Source organism: Euleptes europaea, chromosome 1 (assembly GCF_029931775.1).
Source record: "Euleptes europaea isolate rEulEur1 chromosome 1, rEulEur1.hap1, whole genome shotgun sequence".
Classification (NCBI taxonomy): Eukaryota; Metazoa; Chordata; class Lepidosauria; order Squamata; family Sphaerodactylidae; genus Euleptes; species Euleptes europaea.
Genome location: NC_079312.1, coordinates 41,861,821 through 41,886,595, shown reverse-complemented (window position 1 = coordinate 41,886,595; position 24,775 = coordinate 41,861,821). Strand labels below are relative to the sequence as shown.

The following is a 24,775-nucleotide window of genomic DNA, read 5'->3' as shown; positions in this document are numbered from 1 at the left end:
CGTGACTCCTTTTGAATGATCTAACTGAACAGCAGGGAGTTGCTAATGGAGTTATGGGTTCAGATTGGTAGTGCTTCCTGACCTGTAGACAAACAGCCTGAAGAATCCCTTGATACTCCACTTTCTGTTTCATGCTTTGAAACCAGGAGGCTCTTTCTCATGGCTTGCAGCTTTAAATGTCTTCTCAAACTCTCAGCATTTGCACGTCCTCCTGAAATACATTTTGGGCAAAATTTATCCTTTGATACCGGCCATAAAAAAGTTAGCTACCAAAACAAGAAGAGTACATTTCTATAATTTCATATGATAGGGATTAGAGGTAGGAATAATTAAGATTAAAGAAGAAGAGTTGGTTTTTATACCATGCTTTTCTCTACTGAAAGGAGTCTCAAAGTGGCTTACCATTGCCTTCCCTTCCTCTCCCCACAACAGACACCTTGTGAGGTATGTGGGGCTGAGAGAGTTTGGAGAACCGTGACTAGCCCAAGGTCATTCAGCAGTCTTCATCTGGAGGAGTGGGGAATCAAACCTGGTCCTCCAGATTAGAGGCCACTGCTCATGTGGAGGAGTGGGAAAACCCGATTTACTAGATTTAGAGTCTGCTATTCATGTGAAAGAGTGGAGAATCAAACCCAGTTCTCCATATTAGAGTCCACCGCTCTTAATCACTACACAGCTCTGGCTCTCATGATGACCACTACTGTAGCTTGCTTCTCTGAATAAGGAACAGGACTTCTTTTTATAACACTGTGATAAATGGTGTGTGTGTGTTCATAAAGTTACTCTTAGGAAATGTAGGAAAGCGTATTGTAAATCAGTTTTTTCTTAATTTAGTTCACTGGTGTATACCCAAGGGAAGCTACTGTGAAGCCTGAAGATGGGATGGGTAGATTGATAGGGTATTGATTTTCTTTATTACTTAGGTTTTTTTGTAGCATATCCCCACAAACCCAGGTAGTGTGGTTTGCATATTAAATTATTTGTACTTGTGAAAATTATTAATATGCAAATTGGACATGCTAAATTAGCATATCTCATTCATGTTATTTTTCAAAGTTACTTTATCTATATACCGACCAAGTGCCAGAGGCAGTGGTGGAACGGGCAATGGAGAGTGTTTCTGACTGACCATTTTTCATTGTCAGGGAGGGCTGGACTCTTGTAAGGGCCTTTCTCCTCTTGTCTAAGAGCAGAACCATGGAATAGGTTATGGCCACTGCTTCTCCATTTTCTTGAATCCTGTCACAAGTATCCTAACTCTGTCAATTAATGTGAATAGGATAAGGGGCTCAGCTTGCAGTACATAATGCAAAATATCTATAAGATGCTCTTGATTACTTGATCTTGAGTATCTAAATAAATATGAAATACGTCCCAAAAGCCTGATGCATGAATGGAAAATGAGCTTAAAGATAGGAGGCAAGGTTTCGGGAGGAGAGGTTGGGGAACATGGCAAATTATAGCAGAGTGGTGAAAGAAGGATGAAACCACTTGGTGAGCCACTTCCTACAAAAGGCCTGGCACCAGCTTCTACACAGCAGTGTTACCGGCAGTTATCATGCTGCTTTTGTATGCAGGAAACAGACTTTATATACTCTTTCTCTCATAGTTGGTCCAGAATGCATAGCTCAAACAACTCTTGCCAAAACACAACAACAAGGTAACTTTATCAGGGTACAAAACACTGTTAAACGAGTTCCATGAGCCCCATGGGAACTTTAGACTAGGAGCCAGACTACACGTTACAGTGGCAACGGGTCCAACCTGTGGCGGCTGACGCCATTTTAGAGGGAAATTTAGCTGTTTAAAAATGACCACAAGGTCACTATCCTGATCGGGCCTGCAGCAGCAACAACAACCGCTCTTGTTCCCCCCCCCCCAAACACACCTTTTCAATTGCTGAAACTGAGGAACAAGATCACCTGGTGCTGCTGCAGTGCGGATCCCATCAGGCCCTTGCCTCTGTCTGCCGTAACATGTAGTTTGGTGCTAGATTTTTCCTGACTGGCACTTGAAACTGAGGTGTCTAAGACTCCGAGCAATTTTGATATTGCATGGTAATAAGCTGTTGGGTGGGGAGCTTAAAATTTCCATAACGCGTGGTTGCCACTCTACGATAAATATACATACCCCTAACATATTTTTGCTTTATAGTATGGAAAGAAAATGTTTAACCAATATTTATCAGGTAAAGCTGGTAGTTTCAGTCTAATTAATATAAAATACATAGGTACCATTTTATATATTTTATTATTATAGGTAGTGTTTGATTATTCAATTGCTATAATATTTAGCAATAGCTATATCAGCTAGAATTTAACGATCTTCTATGTTAATTGTGTATTTTAAAAATATAGTAAAGCACAGGTTAAGTCTAGAAACTTTTAAGGCTAAAATTAGAGATGGGGGCAAGTATGTATTATTAGATCGACGCTTGGGCACAGACACGTTGAAATTTCCATGACTCTAATGCAAACTCAGTGTTTGGCCTGTGCAGTTAGCAGTTCTCTTTATGTGAAGGAGGTGCTCTGTACAGAAGTCCCGATGCGCATAAGTAAGTCCCCTTCCTCTTTTGTGGGGAAAGAAACAGAAGTACCATCTTCATTTATGGGTAATGCATGGTAGAAGAGCGGAATTCATATCTGGCCCTACATCATGAAAGGAGGATACCTGGCTTGGTAACTGCACAAGTTGGGTTATCCTCTGTTCTTGACATCCAACAAGCAGTTGTCTGAATGGAGTTAAGGAGAATCTGTTACCTCAGTTGGTGCTGGTGGCTATGGTCCCTAGTCACCTGTATCAGTAACGTTTTACATGCCATGCTTCAAACAAGACTGATCCTGTAAATCAGGCTTGTCCAGGACATCTATGAATGCGGCCCAACACAAAATCATAAACTTACTTAAAACATGAATCAGCTATAGTTAGTGTTAGTGTATTTTATGTGCAGCCCAAGTTAGTGTTAGTGTATTTTATGTGTGGCCCAAGACAATTCTTCTTTTTCCAATGTGGCCCAGGGAAGCCAAAAGATTGGACACCCCTGCTGTAAATTATAAGATCTGTATAAAAAAGTTAAATAGAGACCAGAGAAGCAATGACCCTGGACTTACCTGAGGCCATGTTTGCTCCAAGCCAGCAGCAAGGAGCTCAGGGGCAGGGGCCCTGCAGCAGCCTAGGCCAGCCTAGGCCAGCTCCTCTGTGAGCTGGCTGGACAAGGGCGGACCCGGAGTTCAGAGTTTTCACTCTGGTCCGCCCTTTCTCCATCTAACCAGGACTACTGCGGGAACCTCACCCTCAGTTTTTTCCAGCTCTCCCTCCCACCCTTCTTGTTATGAGCTGAGTTTTGGGTTAATTTGTCCTCCTTTCACTGCATTATCATCACAGTTTGGCTGGTTTGGGCATCCATGGTGGGGGGGAGGCTGTGACTGCGTGCCTGCCTCCCCGATTTTGGGAACTCCCTTAAGGAGTCTTGGGGTTGGAGCCATTCCACAACATGCCCAGCTCAGGGGCTGTGGACTAGCTGTCACCATCAGGTGGCAAGAGAACCATGCAGCGGCTTGCGGCCCTGTGGGATCCTGGGGCTTGCCACACCACAGTTTCCTTCCAGCAGGTGGCTGAGGTGATGAAGTAATATTGGGTAGCAGGTGCATCACCCAATGCAGGATCCATCCCCACGCTGCGCCAGTACTCCTGTGGTTGTATTCAATAATAGCTCCCCAAACATGGTCTGTGTTGTTCTTCCTCCTTACCGTTGCTCCCTCCCTTGTCCCTGGGTTCGCAATTAACATAGTTTAGCTACCTAAACATCAAGTACAACAAAGATCACCTTTTGGGACTTCCCTATGAATAGCAGTCCAGGTTCGTCTACATCATCTCACCTTTTCTCATCCCCCCCCCCCCATCTTCTAGGCTTTTTCTCCTGATCCTGCACAACCTTTCTCCTTACACATAACTTAACCTTGCCTACATATATGATTCCTAAAATAAGAATTATTTCATACCCGGAAAATCCTGTTTGCCTTTTAACTTTTTGGGGTGTAATGGAAGCACGCATGTCGCTCCTACGAGTTCTGTCCTGTGAGGGTAACGTTAGAAATACCATTGACAACTGAAGGAAAATAAAAAGCTCTCTTTCCATTTAGTAGTCAGAAAAGCGTAGCTGTTTATCTTACTTGTCAGACAGTCTAAAAGCTTTGGTTTTATTGGCTCGCACCAGTCAGGGTGGCACCACTGATTTGGAATCAGGAATAGCCAATCCGTGCATTTTCCTGTACTTTATGAAACACTGAGAACTAGAAGCTTTTTTACATGAAAATTGTAAAGAGATTGTTTTGCTTGAAAGTCTAGCTCATGGGTTCTCAACAAGGGGGAATTTTAGGGTTCCGGGGGTGGGGGGGGATTGGGGCCACTCTACAGCAAAGTGTGATGTACTGTGGATTATGAATAATCTGTAAAATTGTCGTTTTTAATTTAATCTGCAACATTCAATAAAGTTTACGACTATCTTGGGAAGGAGGAATTATATTCTGAACAATGGTGAAAGGGGGGAAATGGAGCAAAAAAATGGTTGAGAACCACTGGTCTAGATGTTTCATAACCTGGGTGGAAAGCCCAGAATGCAGATTATACAGCTTCACAGCTGAAGGTTGGCAAAAAGAAAAAGAGGGGGGGTGGAAGGGGGCATTTTCTGGTTTTATCTTCTCCTAGCCACCTAACTATCCTTTATGCTCTGCCTCCTGAACGTGCATTGGGGTAGGGTTGCCGAGTAAATATGATTCATTATTGTCTTTTTAGCTGTTGATGCTGCAGTGAACCCGCTGGTGCCATCAGGTCTAGAGCTGTTTCAGTCAAAAGCTAATGCGTTTTGCTCTGCCAAAGGCTGATACCCAGAACCCAGAGTTTTGTTTCGCTTAAAAAAAAGAGAGCCGTATAACGTTTCCAGACTGCTGAAGAAATAATAATGTTTCGGGGGGGGGGGGGTTATCGTATGCCATCTCCAGTGCCAAGGGCCTGTGTTAGGAAAAAGGGTACAGCTCTGGACTCCTTTCACCCGAAAAATAACAAGAACTTTTAAAATTCTTTCTCTTGTTCAGCTGTCGAAAGACAAAGAGCGCCTGCAAGCGATGATGACGCACCTGCACGTGAAGTCAACTGAACCAAAAGCTACCCCTCAGCCTGTAAGTATCTGTGAGGAAAAAGAAAGCTTAGCGGCGGCCTTTCTTTCTGTGTGCCTCATCTTAGGCCGTAACATCAAGCCCAGTCTGTTTAAAATGACCGTCAATGGAAGATGTTGATTTTCTCAGTCCGTTAGACTGGGAATTTTAACAGTTAGAATGTATGTCAGAGCATGGGTGTGCCTTTCATTTGATTTTCTGATTTTTGTCTGAAAAACCTAATATTTTTCCCAAGTTGCGCTATAAAGCTTATAGGCTGGGAGGTTGGGGCATTAATTGTAAGAACACTTTCCTGAATAAAAAAACGGGGCTTACTTTTGAGTAGATCTGCGTAGGATTGCTGCTATCTTGCGTCTATAAATTAAGGAAGACCCCTGACAGATTGACAGTGCAGTCCTATGCAGACTTACTTAAGTTTAAGACCATTGATTGTAATGGGTTTAGACTGGAGTACAGCCTGTAGTTCAGCCTTAGTGCAGGAATGGGGGGGGGGTGTTGGGACCAATTAAATGTAATGGAAAACAAACCCACCAGCAGAAGGGTCTCCAACCTATTTAAGCCTGTGGGCACCTTTTGAAATCTGACACAGCATGGTGGGCACAACCACAGAATGGCTGAAGCAGGAGGCAGAACCAGCCACAAAATGGCTTACCTTCAAACACAAAGGGAAGATCCTGATGTTGTGGTGGCAGCTGCTGCCAAAGCAACATTTTAAAAAATCTGTACAGATAATTGTATCTTCAATGGCAAATCAGAAGTCTTACTGGGTAAAAGCCCCACCCACTTTCTAAAAGCGATTGGTGGGATCCAGGATGGGGTTGCCAGGTCCCTCTGCGCCACCGGCAGGAGGTTTCTGGGGCGGAGCCTGAGGAGGGTGGGGTTTGGGGAGGGGAGGGACTTCAATGCCATAGAGTCCAATTGCCAAAGCGGCCATTTTCTCCATCTGCTGGAGATCAGTTGTAATAGCAGGAGATCTCCAGCTATTACCTGGAGGTTGGAGCAGAAATTGCACATATACTACAATAGTCAAGCTAAAGGAAAAGAGCAGTAATGGCTCTAAAAAATTGTACACAAACGAGTATTCAATGAAAAAGTGAGTTTAGTGCCAAAGTGAAAACTACAAAAATTAACAGGGGAAACTTACAAAATGCTAAGAGTACAAACTCGATACAACAGGCAAGGATTCAGTTCTTATCTCATTCATTCACTTATAGTCCCTTAGGACTTATGTACAGTTCATATGCTTATAAATCCCACAGGCGCAGGAAGAGGAAGACTGGCGAGAAATGGAGGAACGCCGTCCGGATGCTTCGCGTTTTCACTACCACGTGGGCAGCTTCATCAGCTCTCTCTTCAAGTTGGAGTCAAAGCTCCTTCAGATGAAATACAAAGTTTCACACAATTACTACATTTCATGCGCCCGCTAGGCTGCTCCGGAGTGGAGCAGCCTAGCGGGCGGATGAAATGTAGTAATTGTGTGAAACTTTGTATTTTGTAAGTTTCCCCTGTTAATTTTTGTAGTTTTCACTTTGGCACTAAACTCACTTTTTCATTGAATACTCGTTTGTGTACAATTTTTTAGAGCCATTACTGCTCTTTTCCTTTAGATTACCTGGAGGTTGGCAACCCTAATCCAGGAAATTAGTCAGCCGGGTGCCATGGCTCCCAACGGCACCATGTTGGAAACCCCTGCACTAGCACTTGTTCTGCCAAAGCATGTATGGGTATTCGGGCAATGCTATAGCAGCATGTGGGTTCTGTAACAGTTCTCACTGCTATAGCACAACTGTAGTCGAGCATGCTTTTGCATTAGCAGATGAGCATCTTTGGATTTGGTTTTCCATCTTTCTCATGCAGTGTTCTAACATATGCTGCAAAACAGCCCTTGTGTTTGTAGAGGAAGCCCTTCTGCGTGCAGGACACCTTTGAATCCACTCCAGTGTACTCTAGCACTTAATCCTCAACTCAGCTTCCATGCATGGATATCAACAAAGTGTGATGTAGATGATATTCATTTAATATTTATATAACATCTGTAATATAGTAGATGTTTGGAACCCTTGACTTAAGAAAAGCATGAAGGAATCTGGAATAGGCCACATTTTGTTCATCCAGTCGGTTCCTTAGCCTTTTAACTAACTCTTTGAATGCTTGATCTCCTCTTCTATTTTTCACTGTGCAGAGTGTACACAATTCTGCACTCTGCGCTCTGCTCCTGGTACATTTACAAGAATGTTATCAGGTTAAAATTCCTCCTATTGTTTTCACACAGTGTGTTCATGATAGTGAGATTAATTCCTTCAGCTTGTTTTTTTTTTAAAGATACACATGATTTCGTATAAATTACTGAAAATGTAGAATAGGTCCATCAAGTGCAATTAGCCACATGGCTAAATGTTCAGAGGCAGTACACCACTCAATATCAATTGAAGGCAACAATAGGATACCCTGCATATTGTCATCTGATTTGTCACTGTAAAGAAAAGGATGCTGGAGTAGATGTACTATTGGTTTGATCTTTTGCACTCATCTTAACTTTCTTAACACAGTCTTCTTTGCATGACAGGAAAAAATAGAAAATACAATTTTTGATACAGTATGACAGTACAGAAGTACCATCTTGCAGATACACTTAACTCTGTTTATGTGACAAAACCTTAGCAAAAAGATTAAAGCAAGACATGACAGTTCTTGAATATATAAACGCCTGCTGTAAAACAGAAAGAAAGGTTGTCTGTTTACAAAGCTCAACTGCTACTTCTTATCTCAGAAAGCTTTGCTCCCATAATGTCCTCCCTACCTCCCTCTACAGCTATTTATTTCATGTGCAACCTCAAAAATAGAAACTATTTTCTTGGGGAAAACAGAGGAGTGCAGCGTGTTTAATGATTTTATGTTCGCTGTCTCTGTAATGTGTAACGCGTTCTGTTTCAGACATTAATTTTTGTCTACCAACTGCATCTCGGCAGGCTACCATATTTGCTGGGTTAATAGTCTGACTCCTTTTTATTTCTATCACCATAAATCAGACATACACACAAGTGTGTTTGCTTTATTTACAGAGGGCAGGAAAAGCCCAAACAGGTAAACCAGTAGTTTACTATCATGCTGCATCGTTGCCTATTGATTAAAGCTGCTTGTGCTACCTATAGATCGGCTGCGCTCAATTAATTTTCACGTCATTCTAAAGTAAAAATCAAATAAAGGCAGTGTACCTTTAAATCTTACAAATCTTAAAATCAAGAAGCAAATCACTCCCTCCATTTGGAATAATCACATGAAGCAATTAGGAATTTTAAAGCGTTCGGAGGAAAGGAGTAAAACAAATGCAAGGTACATTAAAGAAAATGCTACATTTGCCTCTTGTCGTTTTAGGGCGTGCTGGACGGATTTTGACAGATGGGCTATTTTTAATGTTAGATCAAACATTTCATTAGAATCCTTGATCTTGCTTTACTCTCTGTCTATCTCATTAAGGGCTTTTCTGCAGAATCCATTCTTTTGGAGTGTCGAAAACTCTTTAAGTGCGGTGTGCCGCCGAGACGTACCTTCTTTTCGTCGCACTTCAATAGTTTGCAGACTTTGTGCAAATCCCCTCCACAGCAGTTTTGCTGACTGGCTTTTTAGGGGTTCTCCTTCTCTCCAAAGCATTGAATGACGTACCTGTGGTAAACAGAAAGAACGGGTTTGAAAGAGCTTAGTAAAAGGACGCTAGCTTTCTGTCTTAGGAGCTCCTGCCATGGTCCAGTTTGTAGCAGGGAGGCTTGCCTCCGGTAAAATGTTTCAGCAGTTGTTGTTCCCCCCGCCCTGTCCTTCAGCCCACCATGTGCCCCCCTTCCTCTTTTTTTTTTACAATGTGTGGGAAGGGGCTTTGCACCACTGTACACGTGAGACGACACAGAGCGTAGCATGTGTCCCTCTCACATTGCGGATCCAGCACTCCTGGGCGCATACCAAACAGGTGCCCTCAACGGTAGCATCGGAAAGGATCCTTGCAGATGGTGGGAAGCTCTTTTGCGCCCTCACAGGGATTATAATCAGTGGGAAGGGAATGGCAGGATGAGGAGTTAATATGCAGCCAGTTTGACCAGTAAGCCCCTGCTGAAAATCTGGTCGTTTTTGTTAATCATCCCCAGAAATAACAGTTGGGGGTGCTATCATAAGTATTTCTAATACAGCCGATAAACAGGAAAAAGCAGTAGGAAAAAGTGTGGGGGGGTGAGTGATCAGGGGAGGATGCACTGTCTTGATTAGTATTAAAAATGTTTTACATTCCGGAAAATTATAGCTTTGATGAGGACCTCCTACTAAATTTATTTTTAACTGCTCTATTGAAAATTCTGTACCACTAGTCAACATTATCTCTCAGTTGCTCAGCACAGTGTTTCTCTATTAAAAGAAATAGGCATGAATATTTTTGACTGAAAAATTAATAGCTTTTGAATTCATACGCAGCAGGTTTTCTTTTGCAAAGAAGTCCAATATCGCTGCTCAGCACTTGTATAACCATTTATTTAGAGTCCAAGTCAAACCTTTGACAGCCAGAGCAGCGTTACAAGCCAACATAAAGAACTTCAAGATGTAAACCAACAATAGCCGGTCTGTGTGAGGTTCTCCATTGTCAAATACATAGATTGTTTGGATTAGTTTATGTAAATGTACTGTTGTATTACCCTTTGGGTGGAAAAAAAAGATCACATTTGTGTATGAAAAGTGGTTTCGTTCACAGGCGGCATTATAAATTCCTTATCCTTTAACTTACATGTTAGAAGTTTTTAAAAAAAATATATCGTGTTTGACAGGCCTATATTGTGTGACACTCTGTTGTTGGATTGAAACGGCCTTCTTTTCATTTATTGAAATATAGAAAAAAATTATTATAGATACCATCAGATAAATCAGAAATTATTAAAATATGTATAGGTGAAGCATTTGAAAATTAATTATAAAATGTAGGAATATAGTGTTTTGCATATTGTGCTTTCCCTGTGAAGGGGGTGGGGGGAGCGACGGCATCACAGAATCTGTGCTAGACCTTGGCCCTTTTAACTCAGCAGGGATAGGACTGACTAGGAAAGATCTGATGACCATTGCTGCCGTGCAAAGTATTCTTTACACCCAGTAATTAATTTTTCCTTTCTCTCTTTAACTGATGCAAGGTGTACATTAGGTTTAATGGAAAAGGGTTCCCCCCCCCCCATTTTTAAAGGAGAAAGTCATAACTGTTCCAAACATAGCAATAAAAGCAAAATTCAGGATTGCAGCTTTTTAATGACTGGCCAGAGGAGTTTATGAGGTTTTTATATATATATACATTTTGAAAAGCTTGTAATGCTTATATTATAGTCATAACCAGCTGAAAAAGTGAGGGACTTGGCAGGGCAGTATATACTGTAGCCGAATACCGCGTGGCCTTTCCCATTGGTGTTTCACTGGTCAAGTGCATTAGTCTTGACTAGTTACATAAATTAGCACCATATTTTTTTGTCCTGCTGAACTCTTTGATCAGTCCCCGGAGCTGCACCATGAATCTGGGATCCACCCAGCCATGGAGAGCAGTGTCTTGTCAGGTGTAATCGCGGCAAGATGCATGTATGAGATTATCTCCTTGAAAGAAGTGATCTCTTAGTCGTGTTCTGGAGCACCCCTGTTATCAGTCACCGTGCTTAAGCTTTACAGAAGCGAATGGAATTTAATCAGAGCGCTGTGTTTATAAACAGTAAGGGTTTGTGTGTGCGCTTGTCATCAGCCGAGGCATGGCACCCACAGAGGCCGACACTGAGGAAAATAAGGAATTTAGATGGGAAGAATGCTTGGGCATGGAGACCAACCTGTATAGGTGTACTTGTAAGAGAAGAGGAGCACAGCCAGAATTCCCTTGCCCCGAGGGTAAAATCAAATTGTATGTGCCTTGTTTAGAAATGTTCAGTAACTTAGTCACCATATACAGGTGGAGTATGTCTTATCCGGACTGCTTGGGACCAGAAGTGGTCCGTATTTCGGATCTTTCCGTATTTAGGAATCTTTGCATATGCATAATGAGATATCTTGGGGATGGGACCCAAGTCTAAACAGAGAATTCCTTTATGTTTTGTATATGCTTTATACAAAGTGGTTTGGAGCGGTGGATTCTGATCTGGAGAACCGGGTTTGATTTCCCACTCCTCCACATGAGCGGCAAAGGCTAATCTGGTGAACTGGATTTGTTTCCCTCTCCTCCACACGAAGCCAGCTGAGTGACCTTGGGCAAGTCATTCTCTCTGTCAGCCTCACCTACCTCACAGGGTGTCTGTTGTGGGAAAGGGAAGGTGATTGTAAGCCGGTTTGATTCTTCCTTAAGTGGTGGAGAAAGTCGGCATATAAAAACCATCTTCTTCTTCTCCTCCTTCTCCTGATTGGCTGGGCAGGGGTTTGGTAAACTTTAAAGCACCTTGCAAGCTCTGTCGTCTTGCGTACCTCTATTTGCTGTTATCCTGCTAGTTATGAGACTCGGGATGAGAGCCATTGCCCTCAGATGAACTGTCAGACTTTGGGGGAGACTCAAATGATTTATTTCATGATTTAGGAGAGGTCGTCCAAAAGCTTCTGCTCTTTTGTCCCTCCTTTTGAAACAAGTTCTGAGAAAGTGGGGGTTAAAGCAGAAGGGAGGGGCTGGAGAATACCTGTCCCTGTGTTTAAACACAAGCTTCAAAAAGTAGCTGTGAAGCATCTTTATTTCTGTGGCACCCAGTTATTATTTAAGAAAGGTTACGTCCATCCCCATCAGTATATTTTCGGAGATTTCTGTGTGAGCTGGTATTCATGTCTTCTGTAAATTGTTTGCTAGATTTTGCTTGTGACAGAAACATTTTATATTCTGATTTTTGTACGCACTGCAATAGTCATTCTATTATTTTCATTCATGTGTGAGCCTGAGGTGACAGAAGGAATCCAGGGCCCAGTGTGCTCTCGGATGGCACGCTATAGCTGCAGATCGCTACTCAGGAACAAGAGAAGGAATGCATTCTTCTTTCCCTGGCTCCAAAAAGGGGTTTTGCATACCTGGCAGCACATCCGTCTTTATGGAGCTGACATAACTGTTGGCTACTTTTTATGTATTTTCCTTTACCCTAACCACAGCAATTAGGATTGTTTTGAAATCCTGTTTTTAGCAACTGTAAAAACAAAGCATTAAAAAAATAGCCTTTTAACTGTGAGGTAATGACTGAGCATTTTAGCTGCTGTAGCTGTATTTTATAGTTTGAAAAATAATGATATGTAGCAATAAAAAGAGATCCGCAAATGCAACACACAAAAGCTGTTTTTATATACTGTTTTTCATTAAGTCCCACTCCTCAACTTGTGTTTCCTTAGTGTCCCTGCCAATAATAACACCTGTTAAGTGATTGCTGCCTGCCAAATATATATATATATATATATATATATATATATATATATATATATATATATATATATATATATATATATACGCATGTGTAAAATTTTCATGGCTAAAGTATTAAATCTCCCAGACCAAACTCTTGGTCACCTCCACTGGCTAGCAGTCAGTACCCATCTACCCTGGAACATCTGAGGTATAGTTGTGGCATCTGTTTTAGCCATGATCACAGTGGTAGCACCAACAATAAAAAGAATCAGTGCCCTAAAGCACCACAGATGGCCTCAGCGTAGCATGCATGATATTTTTCCTTAGAATGTGTGCGATCGCCTGGTATGTTTGCTTCTTTGTCGTAATTTCTGAGCATTTTAAATAGGCCAGTTTGTACGAGAGATCAGAGAGCATGTGCACTCACACATATCAGTGAAAATAACATTAATCTTGGAAACACCTTTGGGCTAAGAAAGGGTTTTCCCCCTGCAATATAATATACAGAGTGAACAATCTAATTTTTTTCTGAATGATCGTAAGGAAGGGGAGGCACATTTCTCAGTGGTAGAGCATCTGCTTGGCATGCAGGCAGCCCCATGTTCAATCCCTAGCATCTCCCCTTAAAGGGATCAGGTGGTAGACGAAAGACCTCTGCCTGAGATCCACTGCCAAGTTTCAGTAGAAAGTATTGACGCTGCTTGACCAGTAGTCTGATTCAGTATAAGGCAGCTTCATGTGTTCAAGAGGAATTAAAATTTTAGTCTACTATATCATCAATGCCTGTTGGATGTAGGGGATGTACACGGTTTTTGAGTTAGGTACAATTCTTCCTCAAGCAGAACATAGCTGCTTTTCAGCAACAAATAATATTAGCTGTTCATTCACAGGTTTTTACCATATGCAATAACAGAATCCAAGAATTCTGATTAAGTATCGAATTGTATAACGATCCTTAATGTAATACCTGAAGATGCTTACAAGGTTTGCTACTTGCTACTGGGACAAGCATAAATAGCTAGTTGCCAGAAATGCACGTGACTCAGCCTGACGTCCCTCTCTTTACACTGGCCGAAATACGCTTGCCCCTGCACATCCAGTATAATAATAAAGACTGGGTTGAAACTTGCCTCTGTTAGCCTGTAGCAAAAAAAAAAAAAAAATGCCTCATCAAAATAAATTATACCAGACTGGAAGCTACTTGTATGTCAGTTGCCTTTACGAGCGACTTTTAAAATCATCAAATGTTTTAAATAGAAAACGCAAACACTGAGAAATTGTGTGGCATTTCCATCAGGAAAAGCAACCCCCCCTGCGCAAGCACTTCCTGATCTTTGCCCTGTCTAATCTTCTCTGCCCGACGCAAAAAATAGAATCTAGATGGGCTTTTTTATTCCTAATTGATAACAAAATTATGATTTAATAGTGTATAATGAAGATTAATATTTTAAGACCAACAAATAAAACCCCCCAAAAACACTATTCATACAGTTTTTATGGTCCAGTTCACAGTTAATGTCTGTATTTGAAAACAGCGCATCCACAGATATACACAGTGTAAATTCTCTGTCACCCTTCCCATTACAGTTTTGGGAAAGTACCTGATGAAAGTAGGGCCACCTAAATATGAGCAATATTGTCACTTAGGAAAAGTTTGCAAAGCAAATCTTCAATAACCACGCAGCGAGGAGACTCACCGTTTCCTTAACTTGTTGGCTCAATCTACCAACAGTTGTCTGAGGTGACGCGTGGTGTTGTGCCTTGATTTCTAGTCCCCCCCCCTTTCTCTTTCTCTTCATCGTCTTCTTTCTTCTCAGACTGAAGTCATGTTTAATTTGGAAACTGGGCTCCTTTGGCAAATTAGCAATTAGAACAATTTTGTGGGAATATGTATATGTGTCATTAGTTTTCCTGCAAATTAATAGCGAGAGCAGGGGTCAGGCAGAAATTTTCCACTTGACTGCAGTTCCTCTGTCGAGATTTGGCACTTTGTTTTGGAACGGCCACAGCTGCTCAAAGCCACAGCCTTCCTCTAGGAACTGTCTTTTAATTAGTTTACCTCGTAGCCATTATTACAAATATTACTTCTCCCCCCCCCCTTGAAATAAAATTACTGTTTCTACAAAATATTCCGGTGACATCTTGCACCGTTGCACATTGATGGTGGGGTCATTTGAATGCGGCGTTTAATCATTAGATCACCTTCATAAGCATCTCCTAATTAGAGTCCTTACAATACAATTTTATCTGGTAATTAGCTGAGATTGGCTGCTTCCTCTGTAGCTTATTAGTGGCAACCCAGCAGTGGGTGTGAATCCTAGTGTCATTTGTCAAGCCTGTTAAAGGCGGCACCTCCCCCCCCCCCCCCGCTCTTCTTCACTTTCTGTGTTTATTTCCACTTGTGCTACCTTATACGGAAAAGCCTGCAGAAATTTAACTCAATTCAAATTATTTAACTGGAGAACATTGACCTTTGAGCTTCTCTGCCCCCCTCCCCCAGCTTCCTAGTAGAAACAGATTAAATGTTTAAGCTTTTAAACAGTAAAAACAGAATTGAACTCGTTTGAAATTGAATGGTTTGAACAGTAATGATGAAACAGTATCCGTGATCTTTCCAGCAGGAGAGCCAATCTTACTGAGCTTGTGCAATGGAAGAGCACTGAAAATTGATTCAGATCTGCTTGTGGTTGTTGGACTGGTGTTTTTTTTTAACGCCCACTTTAAGAGTGGGGATAAAATACAGTAGATTTAATTTCATAGAGCATCTTCTCCATTGCACTATTGTTATCATTGCTCAGCTTTTTATCATATGTGATGGATAGGCGCCACAGGAACATAGCTCAATTGGTGCAATCAGCCAATGCACCTAAATAGAAGAACTCAATAGAAGTGAGTTCAAAGTGAGTTCTTTCTCTATGCCATAAATTACTATTTGGAAACATGTTTCTCGTGGTTTCAAGTACGAATGCATTCTCAGGTAGGCTTATACTTGGCGACCATCATTTCATGACTTCACTGGATCATTTTGAAAGCAAAACCTGTACATTAATCCCCTCCAGGACGTAAGAACCATTGGATCAGGCAAGGGGGTCCATCTCATTTAGATTTTGCTTCCAGCAGTCAGGTCTCGCTAAAACGAGACTGCTTCTCTAGGCAAAAATTAATGTTGTTACCACCCTCTCCCTTGGCAGGGGTGAGTGGCAGCTGTGTTCCATCCTCTCAGGTGTGGATTTGGGGAGGGTTGTTTCATTTTGTTCTGTTAATTTTTTGTGTGGTTTTGTGTGTGTGTGTGTGTTTTGTTTTTAGTATAGATGTGTTTGGATTGCAGCTGCTTTCCCCTTCTGCTCCATAATGGGAAAGAGAGAGCTTGGGGAAAATGTGTGGAGCAGAAACACATCTTCCCTCTGTCCCACACCCTCCTCTCCCAAGATTTCCCAACTCTGCTATGGATGCTTACTGGGTGACGCTGGGACAATCCCACAGTCTCAGCCTAAGTTATCTCGCAGTAACAATGTCTTGATCCTTAAAGCCCTGTTTTTTCTGCCATAAAGTCCATATGTTCCCTCTTTGCGTTAAATTCTTTGAGGGCCCAACAAAGCTTTCCAGAATGGAGTAGGGTTAGTCTGTTGTATTATTTTGTTAAATGTTTTTAACACTTGGTGGTGGTGGAAAGTGCCACCAAGGCACAGCTGACTTATGGCGACCCCTTAGGTTTTTCAAGGCAAGAGACGTTCAGAGGTGGTTGGCTATTGTCTGCCTCTGCGTCACGCCCTTGGTATTCCTTGGAGGTCTCCCATCCTAATACTAGCCCAGACTGACCTTGCTTAGCTTCCAAAATTGGGCTAGCCGAGGCTATCCAGGTCAGGGAGACTTTGCTTAGGACAGCACTCTAAAAGCATAACATTTTATCTTGGTATTATTTACATCCTCTGAGGAGCCTACGTGGTCTACTGTTCCTTCCCCATTTTTGTACTCCGAGCAACCCTGTGAGGTGAATAGGGCTGAGAGATTGTGGCCAGCCCAAGTCACAGAATGTAGCCCAGGGAATCTTCCTGGTCCTCGACCATCACCCTATTCCATATACCCTGCTGGCTGTCAAGCTGTATGTGCCAACAACAATAAGGTAGCTTTTCATGCATCTGATGAGGTGGATTCTAGCCTACGACATCTTATACCACTATAAATCAGTTAGACTCAATGGGGGGAGTAGTAAAGGCCTGCAGCTGCTAAGCATTTGGATTCAGTGAAATTTTGCATTAGCGAGGGGGAGATTATGCATGATTCAACTTGGACTCCCTTGCTGCTTTATAGCCTCTGGTTTATATCCTCATTCTTCTTTTGTGCATTAGCCATGCTTGTTGACAACAGTTTTATTTATTTGCTTTTCTAACTCCAATGTTTGTAGCAGGCTGAAAAATAAGTGAGTACTTGGTTAACATCCATGCCAATGTATATGAAAGGTATTGTTGCTACCTACTTACATCTACAGAAAGGAAACCATGAGTCCTCTGGACAAGAATTCATTGTTTACAGCTATAAAAATTCTCAGTAGTAGAATACCCACTGGAAACCATGGCACCCAAACCACGCTCCCTTGGGAGCGCCACAATGACTGCCCAATGCCTGGCAAGACCCTTCCCCTGAGCCACAGAGCTGTCCTGTGTAGCTTCCTGGGAGCCCTCTGGCAGAGCTGGCTTCCGAAAGCTCAAGGCAGACTGAGGAGGATAGAGGCGCTTGAGGATAATGTCAGTTGGCAGTGCTAGCTGTCTGTCAAAAGCCCAGCCAGCTGGAGTTGCAGGAGTTGGGCATATGGATAGGGTTGCCAGGTCCCTCTTCACCACCAGCTGGAGGGTTTGGGGGCGGAGTCTGAGGAGGGTGGGGTTTGGGGAGGGGCCATAGAGTCCAATGGCCAAAGCAGCCATTTTCTCCAGGTGAACTGATCTCTATCGGCTGGAAATCAGTTGTAATAGCAGGAGATCTCCAGCTAGTACCGGAGGTTGGCCAACACTACATATGGACCAGAGGTGTTGGCTAGAGGGGAGGAGCTTGTACTCTGGGCAATGTTGGTTAACCACGTTTTCTGGATATTCAAGGCATTGTATGTTTTGGTTTCTATAGATAGCATGCTATTTACATAGTAGGGAAAATATCTAACACCTTTGCTGGGCTAAGTCACATTATTCAAGTGTTAGCTTGTCCTGTGATGGAATTATTTCTGTACTGTGCGAATAATTCAGAATATGGCCACACTTTCAAGTTCAGTTCTCTTCCGATTTTTCCAAAAGCGAATGTGTACAAGATAAACATATAGCATATTTTCACTGTAAACTTTTACTGGTTTAATAAGTTCTGCCTGTTTGGTAAAAGCCAAGAATTCCTTGCCTCTACCTCCCTTACAGATCTATAATTCCAAGGGTGTCTTGCAAAGAGAGAAATACAGTTATGTAAGAGACAGCCATACTGCTACGGTGGTCCCATAACGCTTAGAGGCCTTGAAAACACTCCTCAGCATGAAAACACAGGCTGACTCACAGCACCCCAGGGGGATCAGTTGTGAAAGAGGACAGGATTCCTTGTGAACGGAGAATTTTAAGAGGTGCTGTTTCCTCATGCCAGTTCACCAGTGGCTATGCCTTGAAACTTGCTTGTTTGATGCTGGCATCATAAAGCTAGAAAGAGTGCCAAAAAATGAAAACCCAAATGATCAAAGGAGGAAAGGCTAAAGAGGCTGGGCCTTTTCAAAGTGCATGCAGAGAACTTTTCCTTACCCCCTCAAAATTCTATAGCTCATGAAGCTGACAAGCAGTAGATGACAGACAAAACAATGTATTCTTTTCCCACAATAACAATTAACCTTTGGAACTCGTTGCTGCAGGATAGACTGATGGCCATTAGCTCAAGGGGATTAAACAAATTCATGGAGAATAGGTCTCTCAGTAGCTAAGATCACTAAATGGGGCTTCCATGTAGAGTCCTCTGAATACCGGTTTTTAGGGGTGAGTGAGGATTTGGCCTCCGTGCATGTGCTTGTGGGCCTTCCTGAATATCATAATAACTGCTGGAGGAAACAGAATGGTGGACTAAATGGGGCACTGATGTAATCCAGCAGCGCTCTTATGATCTTGTGATACTAAAGCTCAGTATTCTCAAAGGACACCATTTCAGAGATGGATTGAATCACGGTCTTAGGTTGCTACAGTCAGAATTAAATATCAGTGACTATGCACTACGATAAAGGATTAATATAAAAATCCATTGCTTGAGATCTGGGAAGTAAACATTTATTTTGCATAACAAGCTTTTTCTCTTTAAGAAAAGGCAACCTGAACTGTTGTGTGTTGGTGTATTTGAAGTACTTCTAGAGAATGCAGAGTCTTATTTAAATGTGAAAGAAATTCTTTGGTTTGTATATATAGGTAGAACAGGAGAAAATTATAACATATTATCATATACTTTATATAAATGCTAACCATTATTATTATTATTATAGCTAAACTTGAAATCACTTGCGATCTATATATTATTTCATTAACCCTGTAAAGATGGTCAGCATCATTTTACTCATATTGTGGGCTGAACTTGGGAGATAATAGCATTTTTAAAGCCATGGCTCAAGTGACATTTGAACTTGGAGCTTCTGAGCCTAAAGTTCATACTCTTAACCATTAGGGCATACAAGAATTTGTGAGGAAAATTTTTTTTTTTTATTAAATCTTCTTTCCCCCCATTTTCATAGCTAAATCTTGTATCTAGCGTCACACTTTCAAAGACGGTGTCAGAGGCTTCTCCGCAGAGCTTACCTCATACCCCGACAACCCCAACGGCGCCTATCACTCCTGTCAGCCAGGGGCCTTCTGTCATCACTACCACAAGCATCCACAACGTGGGGCCTATCCGAAGGCGGTACTCTGATAAATACAACGTGCCCATCTCTTCAGGTAACTTGCTGGGTATACAGGCCCAAAGACTTGGTTTTTCTGGTGTTATGTATTTTTTGCTTGAACTGCTGGCCACGATAATACAAGGATTCTGGTACTTTTATTTAGCAGATCTTGCGCAGAACCAAGAATTCTACAAGAACGCAGAGGTTAGGCCGCCCTTTACGTATGCATCCTTAATTAGGCAGGTAAGTGAAACCATCCTGAACAGCTGGCTGACATCCAGCATTGTACATATATGTGTGTGTTCTACAGAGGGAAGAGAACAAAACCCTTTCACATGCAGGCATGCTGAAGCCTTTGCTATAAGGTTTTTTCCCCCACAACTGCAATACATATACCATAATTGCTTTTGATTAAGTATTACAATACGATGTGATTATTAGGAAATTCATTTCACACAACACTGAAAATGAGCCTGTTTAAAGATGGCAAGTCAATTATCACAAGCTACAGTAATCTCTGATCCCTAGAATTAATCTGAGCTCAAAATAATTACTAAGCTTTAATCAGCTAGTGAAATGTTTTGCATTTCTCTTTGATTCTGCTTTATGAATGACTAATAAATTAATATTTCTGTAAGGAAACAGAAATAAAACTCAAAACAATTAGATAATTCCATTTTGAATTTTGCCATTGAGCTGTTAAATGCAACCATTAATCTTAGATCGGAGGGTGAAGACTTCCTTTGGATTTTGAGCTCCGAAGCACATTTTGATTTTATTTATTCAGACCAATGCGCAAGTGTCTGCAAGTGTTGTTGTTGTTTTTTTCTCATTTAGTCTTAAGATCATTGCTGCGTTTTAATTGCTTTTCAGGCCATTCTTGAATCTCCAGAAAAGCAGCTAACACTAAATGAAATCTACAACTGGTTCACGCGGATGTTTGCCTACTTCAGACGGAACGCAGCCACGTGGAAGGTATGCCCGTATCACTATGTACGCCTGTTGCTTTAGCATCTGATATGTACAGAACTGACAGTGCTGTGGACAGAAGCAATTGTAACAGTGTGCGGACTTTGAAATTTAGATCAGTTGTTTTGACACACAGAGGGTGCCTCTTATCTGCATAAACAACTTGCTGTTTGGCAGCAAAATGTCCTCCTGCCTTTGAAATCCCACCAATTTGAATACCCGTTACTGTTTCGTTTCCCCTCCACGTCCTGTGATTAAACTACCCAGGCTTTTCTGCTGTAGTTGTTCCTAGCACTGAAATGTTTCAAGGGACGGAGGGAAAGGGCGAGGAAGAAGCTTTATCAGATGGTGGCTTTATGTACACAACACATTCTTTGAGCTGGAAACCGCAAACCCCTTTTTCCAAGGATTCATAGAAAACTAGCTTTTAAGCCAGCTGATACACCTGCCTTAAATTAACATGCCAACTTCTCAAAACATTCGCTGGTGTATTATGAAACACAATACAGGTTAATTGGGCACAGCAGTAAAGATGCAAGCCAATAAAAATATTAAATCTAGCAATTTAACAAAATACCCCTAGTGCTTTAAATTTCAATAGTTTGGCTGCGTTTAGTTAATTTCAGTGTGTGCTATAAATTCTGTAGAATTTTCCTTTCTTTTTAAAATGGCTGCAGTCCAAAGTGGCACACATGGTACCTGAATATTTTAGCAGAGTTTCCTTCTGAGGACCTGTCCCCTCAGAAAGCCCAAACTGATATTTATAATCCCCCTTCATAAAAAGTCTCCCAAGGGCTTTTTAAAAAAAGTTCCTTGCCCCCATCATGGTTGAAAAGGCAGTTTGGGGAGTTTGGCATGAGTGCCCTTTCAAAGAGAAATGCCACGGGCGCACGTTAGCTGCGTTCTTATTGTCTTTAAAAAGCTCTCGTGCCAAGTACCCAAGCGGCCTTTTTGAGACATAATGCTCTTTTGAAAGGAAACTTGGAATTTCCATCAGGGAAGCTTTTGAAAGGGAAACTGCGCCCCCGCCCCAATTAGGTATGCCCTCCTTTGGATCACGCCTGTAGATTTAATAGCCAGTGAAGCTTCTACTGGACAAGCCAAACACTCACTTCCTGGGGGTAGAGCAATGACTACTTTATTGACCTTGGATATGGAAGATCCCAGTTGAAATCACAACTCTGACATTTGTTTATTTGCTTCTCGTATTTGTTAGCCATCTTCCCAATGGTTGTTGTTTTTTGCTATCAAGTCACAGCTGACTTATGGTGACCCCTGCCTCCATGTCATGACCCTGATATTCCTTGGAGGTCTCACAGCCAAATACTAGCCAGGGTCAGGGCTGAGACTGTATGACTGGCCCAAGGTCACCCAACAAGCTTCCATGGTGCAAGTGGGGATTCAGACCTGGGTTTTCCAGGTCCTTTTCCAACATCTTAACCATTACACCATGCTGGCTCTCACTTTGCTTTACCGTGTTATAAAAACAATGAAATAACAAAACCCTCTCTGCCATGAAGTTCCCTAACTTTACTTGGAGAAGTAAAGTTAGGGAACTTTTAGCTTGTCCTACGCTTGTAGGCTTGTTTTGAAGTACCACTGAATTTATTGGGCAGCATACAAATGTAACATACACATAAATGAAATCATAATGGTTCTCTGTGCTATGTTCATTTAGGTCTGATCAATATTCACTGGATCTTACCCTAATTTCCTTTTCTTAAAAAAAACCAAAACCTTTTGTACACCTCCACATTTCAACCCCACACACACCCTGAGCTGGGCCCATGTTGTTCTTGCCTTTCACTCATAAGATTTAGCACTGGCTGATATTTACACAGTCTAAGATTCAAAGCCAAACTAGACAATATGTTTGACATGAGTTGGGTCACTACATGTACAGACACATAGTGAGACAAGTGGAGCCCCCCCTCCTTCACCTTTGCCTACCCTTACTTATGAGCCAAATCAGGCTTTGGCACCCTTGGGAAGTTAGTTTCCTGACAGCACATATGACTTGCTTGTTTGGCATTCAGTGTTGGCCTAATGTGTGTGTAAAGTGCCGTCAAGTCACAGCTGATTTATGGTGACCCCGTAGGGTTTTCAAGACAAGTGACATTCAGAGGTGGTTTGCCATAGCCTACCTCCTTCTTCCTGGTATTCCTTGGTGGTTTCCTTTCCAAATATTGACCAAGACCGACCCTGCTTAGCTTCTGAGATCTGACGAGATCAGGCTAGCCTGGGATATCCAGGTCAGGGCTGCTAGCCTCATACTTACTTACAAATAATCCCCCCCACCCCGAAGACTTTGTTGGTGGCAAAACACCCAGCCAGAGAACAGGAGAAAACCCTGTCCCATGCATTCACTTTCTGACACTTTCAAGAGTGTTCTAGAGGCTCTGTGTAGTTAGATTTCTCCATCTCTAGTTCAAACCTGGAAACAGACACCTATCAGCATTCCACCGTAATCCAAAGTCTAACCTTGTAAAGGTTTTAGTCTTGGGTTTGTGCTTGGCAGCATAATTTCAAATACCGAGTGCCGGGTCTTGTAAGGGTGTGTTGTTGCCTTCATGTACACTTCTCCAGTGCTTCCACTTTCCCAAAAGAGAATGCTGAGTTAAGTGAAGATAAGTGATGTACCCAAGACCACAAATCCAAGTACAAGGAAGAGGTAGAGTCTGAACCCCAAGGAGGGCCGGATTAAGACCTTTAGAGGCCCTAAGCACTTAAAATATTTTGGTTTCCCCCATATATATTTGTAAAAAATCAACAATTAAGATTAAATTATTTAATATTTTTTTAAAAAATAATATATTGAGCCTTGTAGATTAGTGTGATTATTCTCAGTGCCTACTTTTTCTTCATCCTTACGTTTTTTAAAGGATAAGAGTAAAAATTGTGATGTTCAGGTTTCCTTTTGCTTTTTTTGAGTCACTGTATGTATGTAATTTGTTCAGTTATTGGGGGGGAGGGCTTTTTGTGGCCCCTGGTTCAGCTGCACCATTTGCAGTTTTGCACCATATGGTCCATGGTAAATCCGGCAATGGAAAATTTCTGTGGTGCCCCCCTTCCCTTGATGCCTTAAGCACGTGCTTATTTTGCTTAATGCTTAATCCAGCCCTGGCCCCAAACACCAGACTCCTCCTTTGACACCATGTCGGCTGCTGCAGCATTCATTTCACAGAAGGCGACCTAGGGAGGCTGCAAGGCCAGTTGCTCACCCAAGGCAACAAACCAAGTACAATGTAAAAATAGAGCCTGAGACCCCAAATTCTCAATTGCTAATTTTCTTATAGATTTCCACCCATCCCTCACTGATTTCTTAACAGCGACTTGGTCCACCTGCTTCCTTCTTCCTGAAATGGAAAAAAAAAAAAATCTCTCATCGCTAGCTTCATTCCCAGCCATCTTTAATCCATGCTGCCCAATCTTCTTCTCTCTAATTTATCTGGTGGTCTACAATGCCAATTGTTCAGTCCACACAGCCTGATACTCAGATTTCTAATCGTCCTGCTACGCCTTAAGTTTAGGAAGAGTGAAGATTCAACATTTTAAATGTGCAGGAGCTGTCTGATTATTTTTCCACACACCATCATCCCGGAGTCAGCCTGCCTCCACCATCCATGTGGCTCTCAACAATCAGTAGGAGTGACCCCTCCAAAAATTTATGTGCTCCTCTGCTTGTATGCCAACTCCAAAAAAGGTCCCGACCCAGCCACTCCCTATGTGCCCTGGGGTTTTTTTTTTTTTTTTTAAGATCCCTCCTTAACAAAATTGCAGGTTTAGCCCGACTGAAAACAAATGAAGAAGCTGCAGATCCTTAGAGGTTGTTGTGTAGGGTTTAGCTCTGTAAGAGCATCCAAGGTATTGCTGAAATGTACAGCACCCATCATAAACACATGGTCCAATACCACTTTCTGTCTGTCAGCTAGCGAGCATAGAGATATGCATAGAAAACAGTTTTAGTCCTGTCTTGTAATGACAACTAATAAGATCTTTTCAGTTAGCCCCCCATCTGATTGAGAAGCAATAGACTTGTTTCTGTATTGTGTCTGAATCCTATGTGCAGAATGCCCTATTTCCCTTCTCTTACAAAAGGGACGACTGGGTCCAATTTCATAAAATCATCTCCCAAATTGGGGTCCCCCCCCCCGATAATTGCACATTGACCCTTAATGGCTATGTCTCTAGCTATTGCAAGTAATCACCCTTGATCATTCTTTGCTAGAGAGGGAAATCTTTTTTTGCGACTGTCAAAAACACCATGAGAGCCCTAGGCACCTCGAAAAATTCTCAGGCAGTTCAGGAATATTGATTCAGATGGAATTTTCTCCTCTCTTTGCAACTTGAAAATAACATTTGTTGAAATTCCACGGAACTGAT

General features: G+C 42.0%; 1 protein-coding gene across 13 annotated transcripts in view; it reads left to right on the top strand.

The window, feature by feature from the left end:
* FOXP1 (forkhead box P1) overlaps positions 1 to 24,775 on the top strand; it is a 564,105-nt gene that overhangs the window by 498,385 nt on the left and 40,945 nt on the right. For 12 of the 13 annotated variants that reach the window (XM_056853065.1, XM_056853017.1, XM_056853024.1 and 9 more), the window contains 4 exons: positions 5,094 to 5,177; positions 19,277 to 19,478; positions 19,587 to 19,666; positions 20,297 to 20,398. In XM_056853065.1, coding sequence (XP_056709043.1) covers positions 5,094 to 5,177; positions 19,277 to 19,478; positions 19,587 to 19,666; positions 20,297 to 20,398 — 468 coding nt within the window. The remainder of the gene's footprint in view (positions 1 to 5,093; positions 5,178 to 19,276; positions 19,479 to 19,586; positions 19,667 to 20,296; positions 20,399 to 24,775) is intronic. The other variant, XM_056853056.1, reaches the window with a different exon arrangement.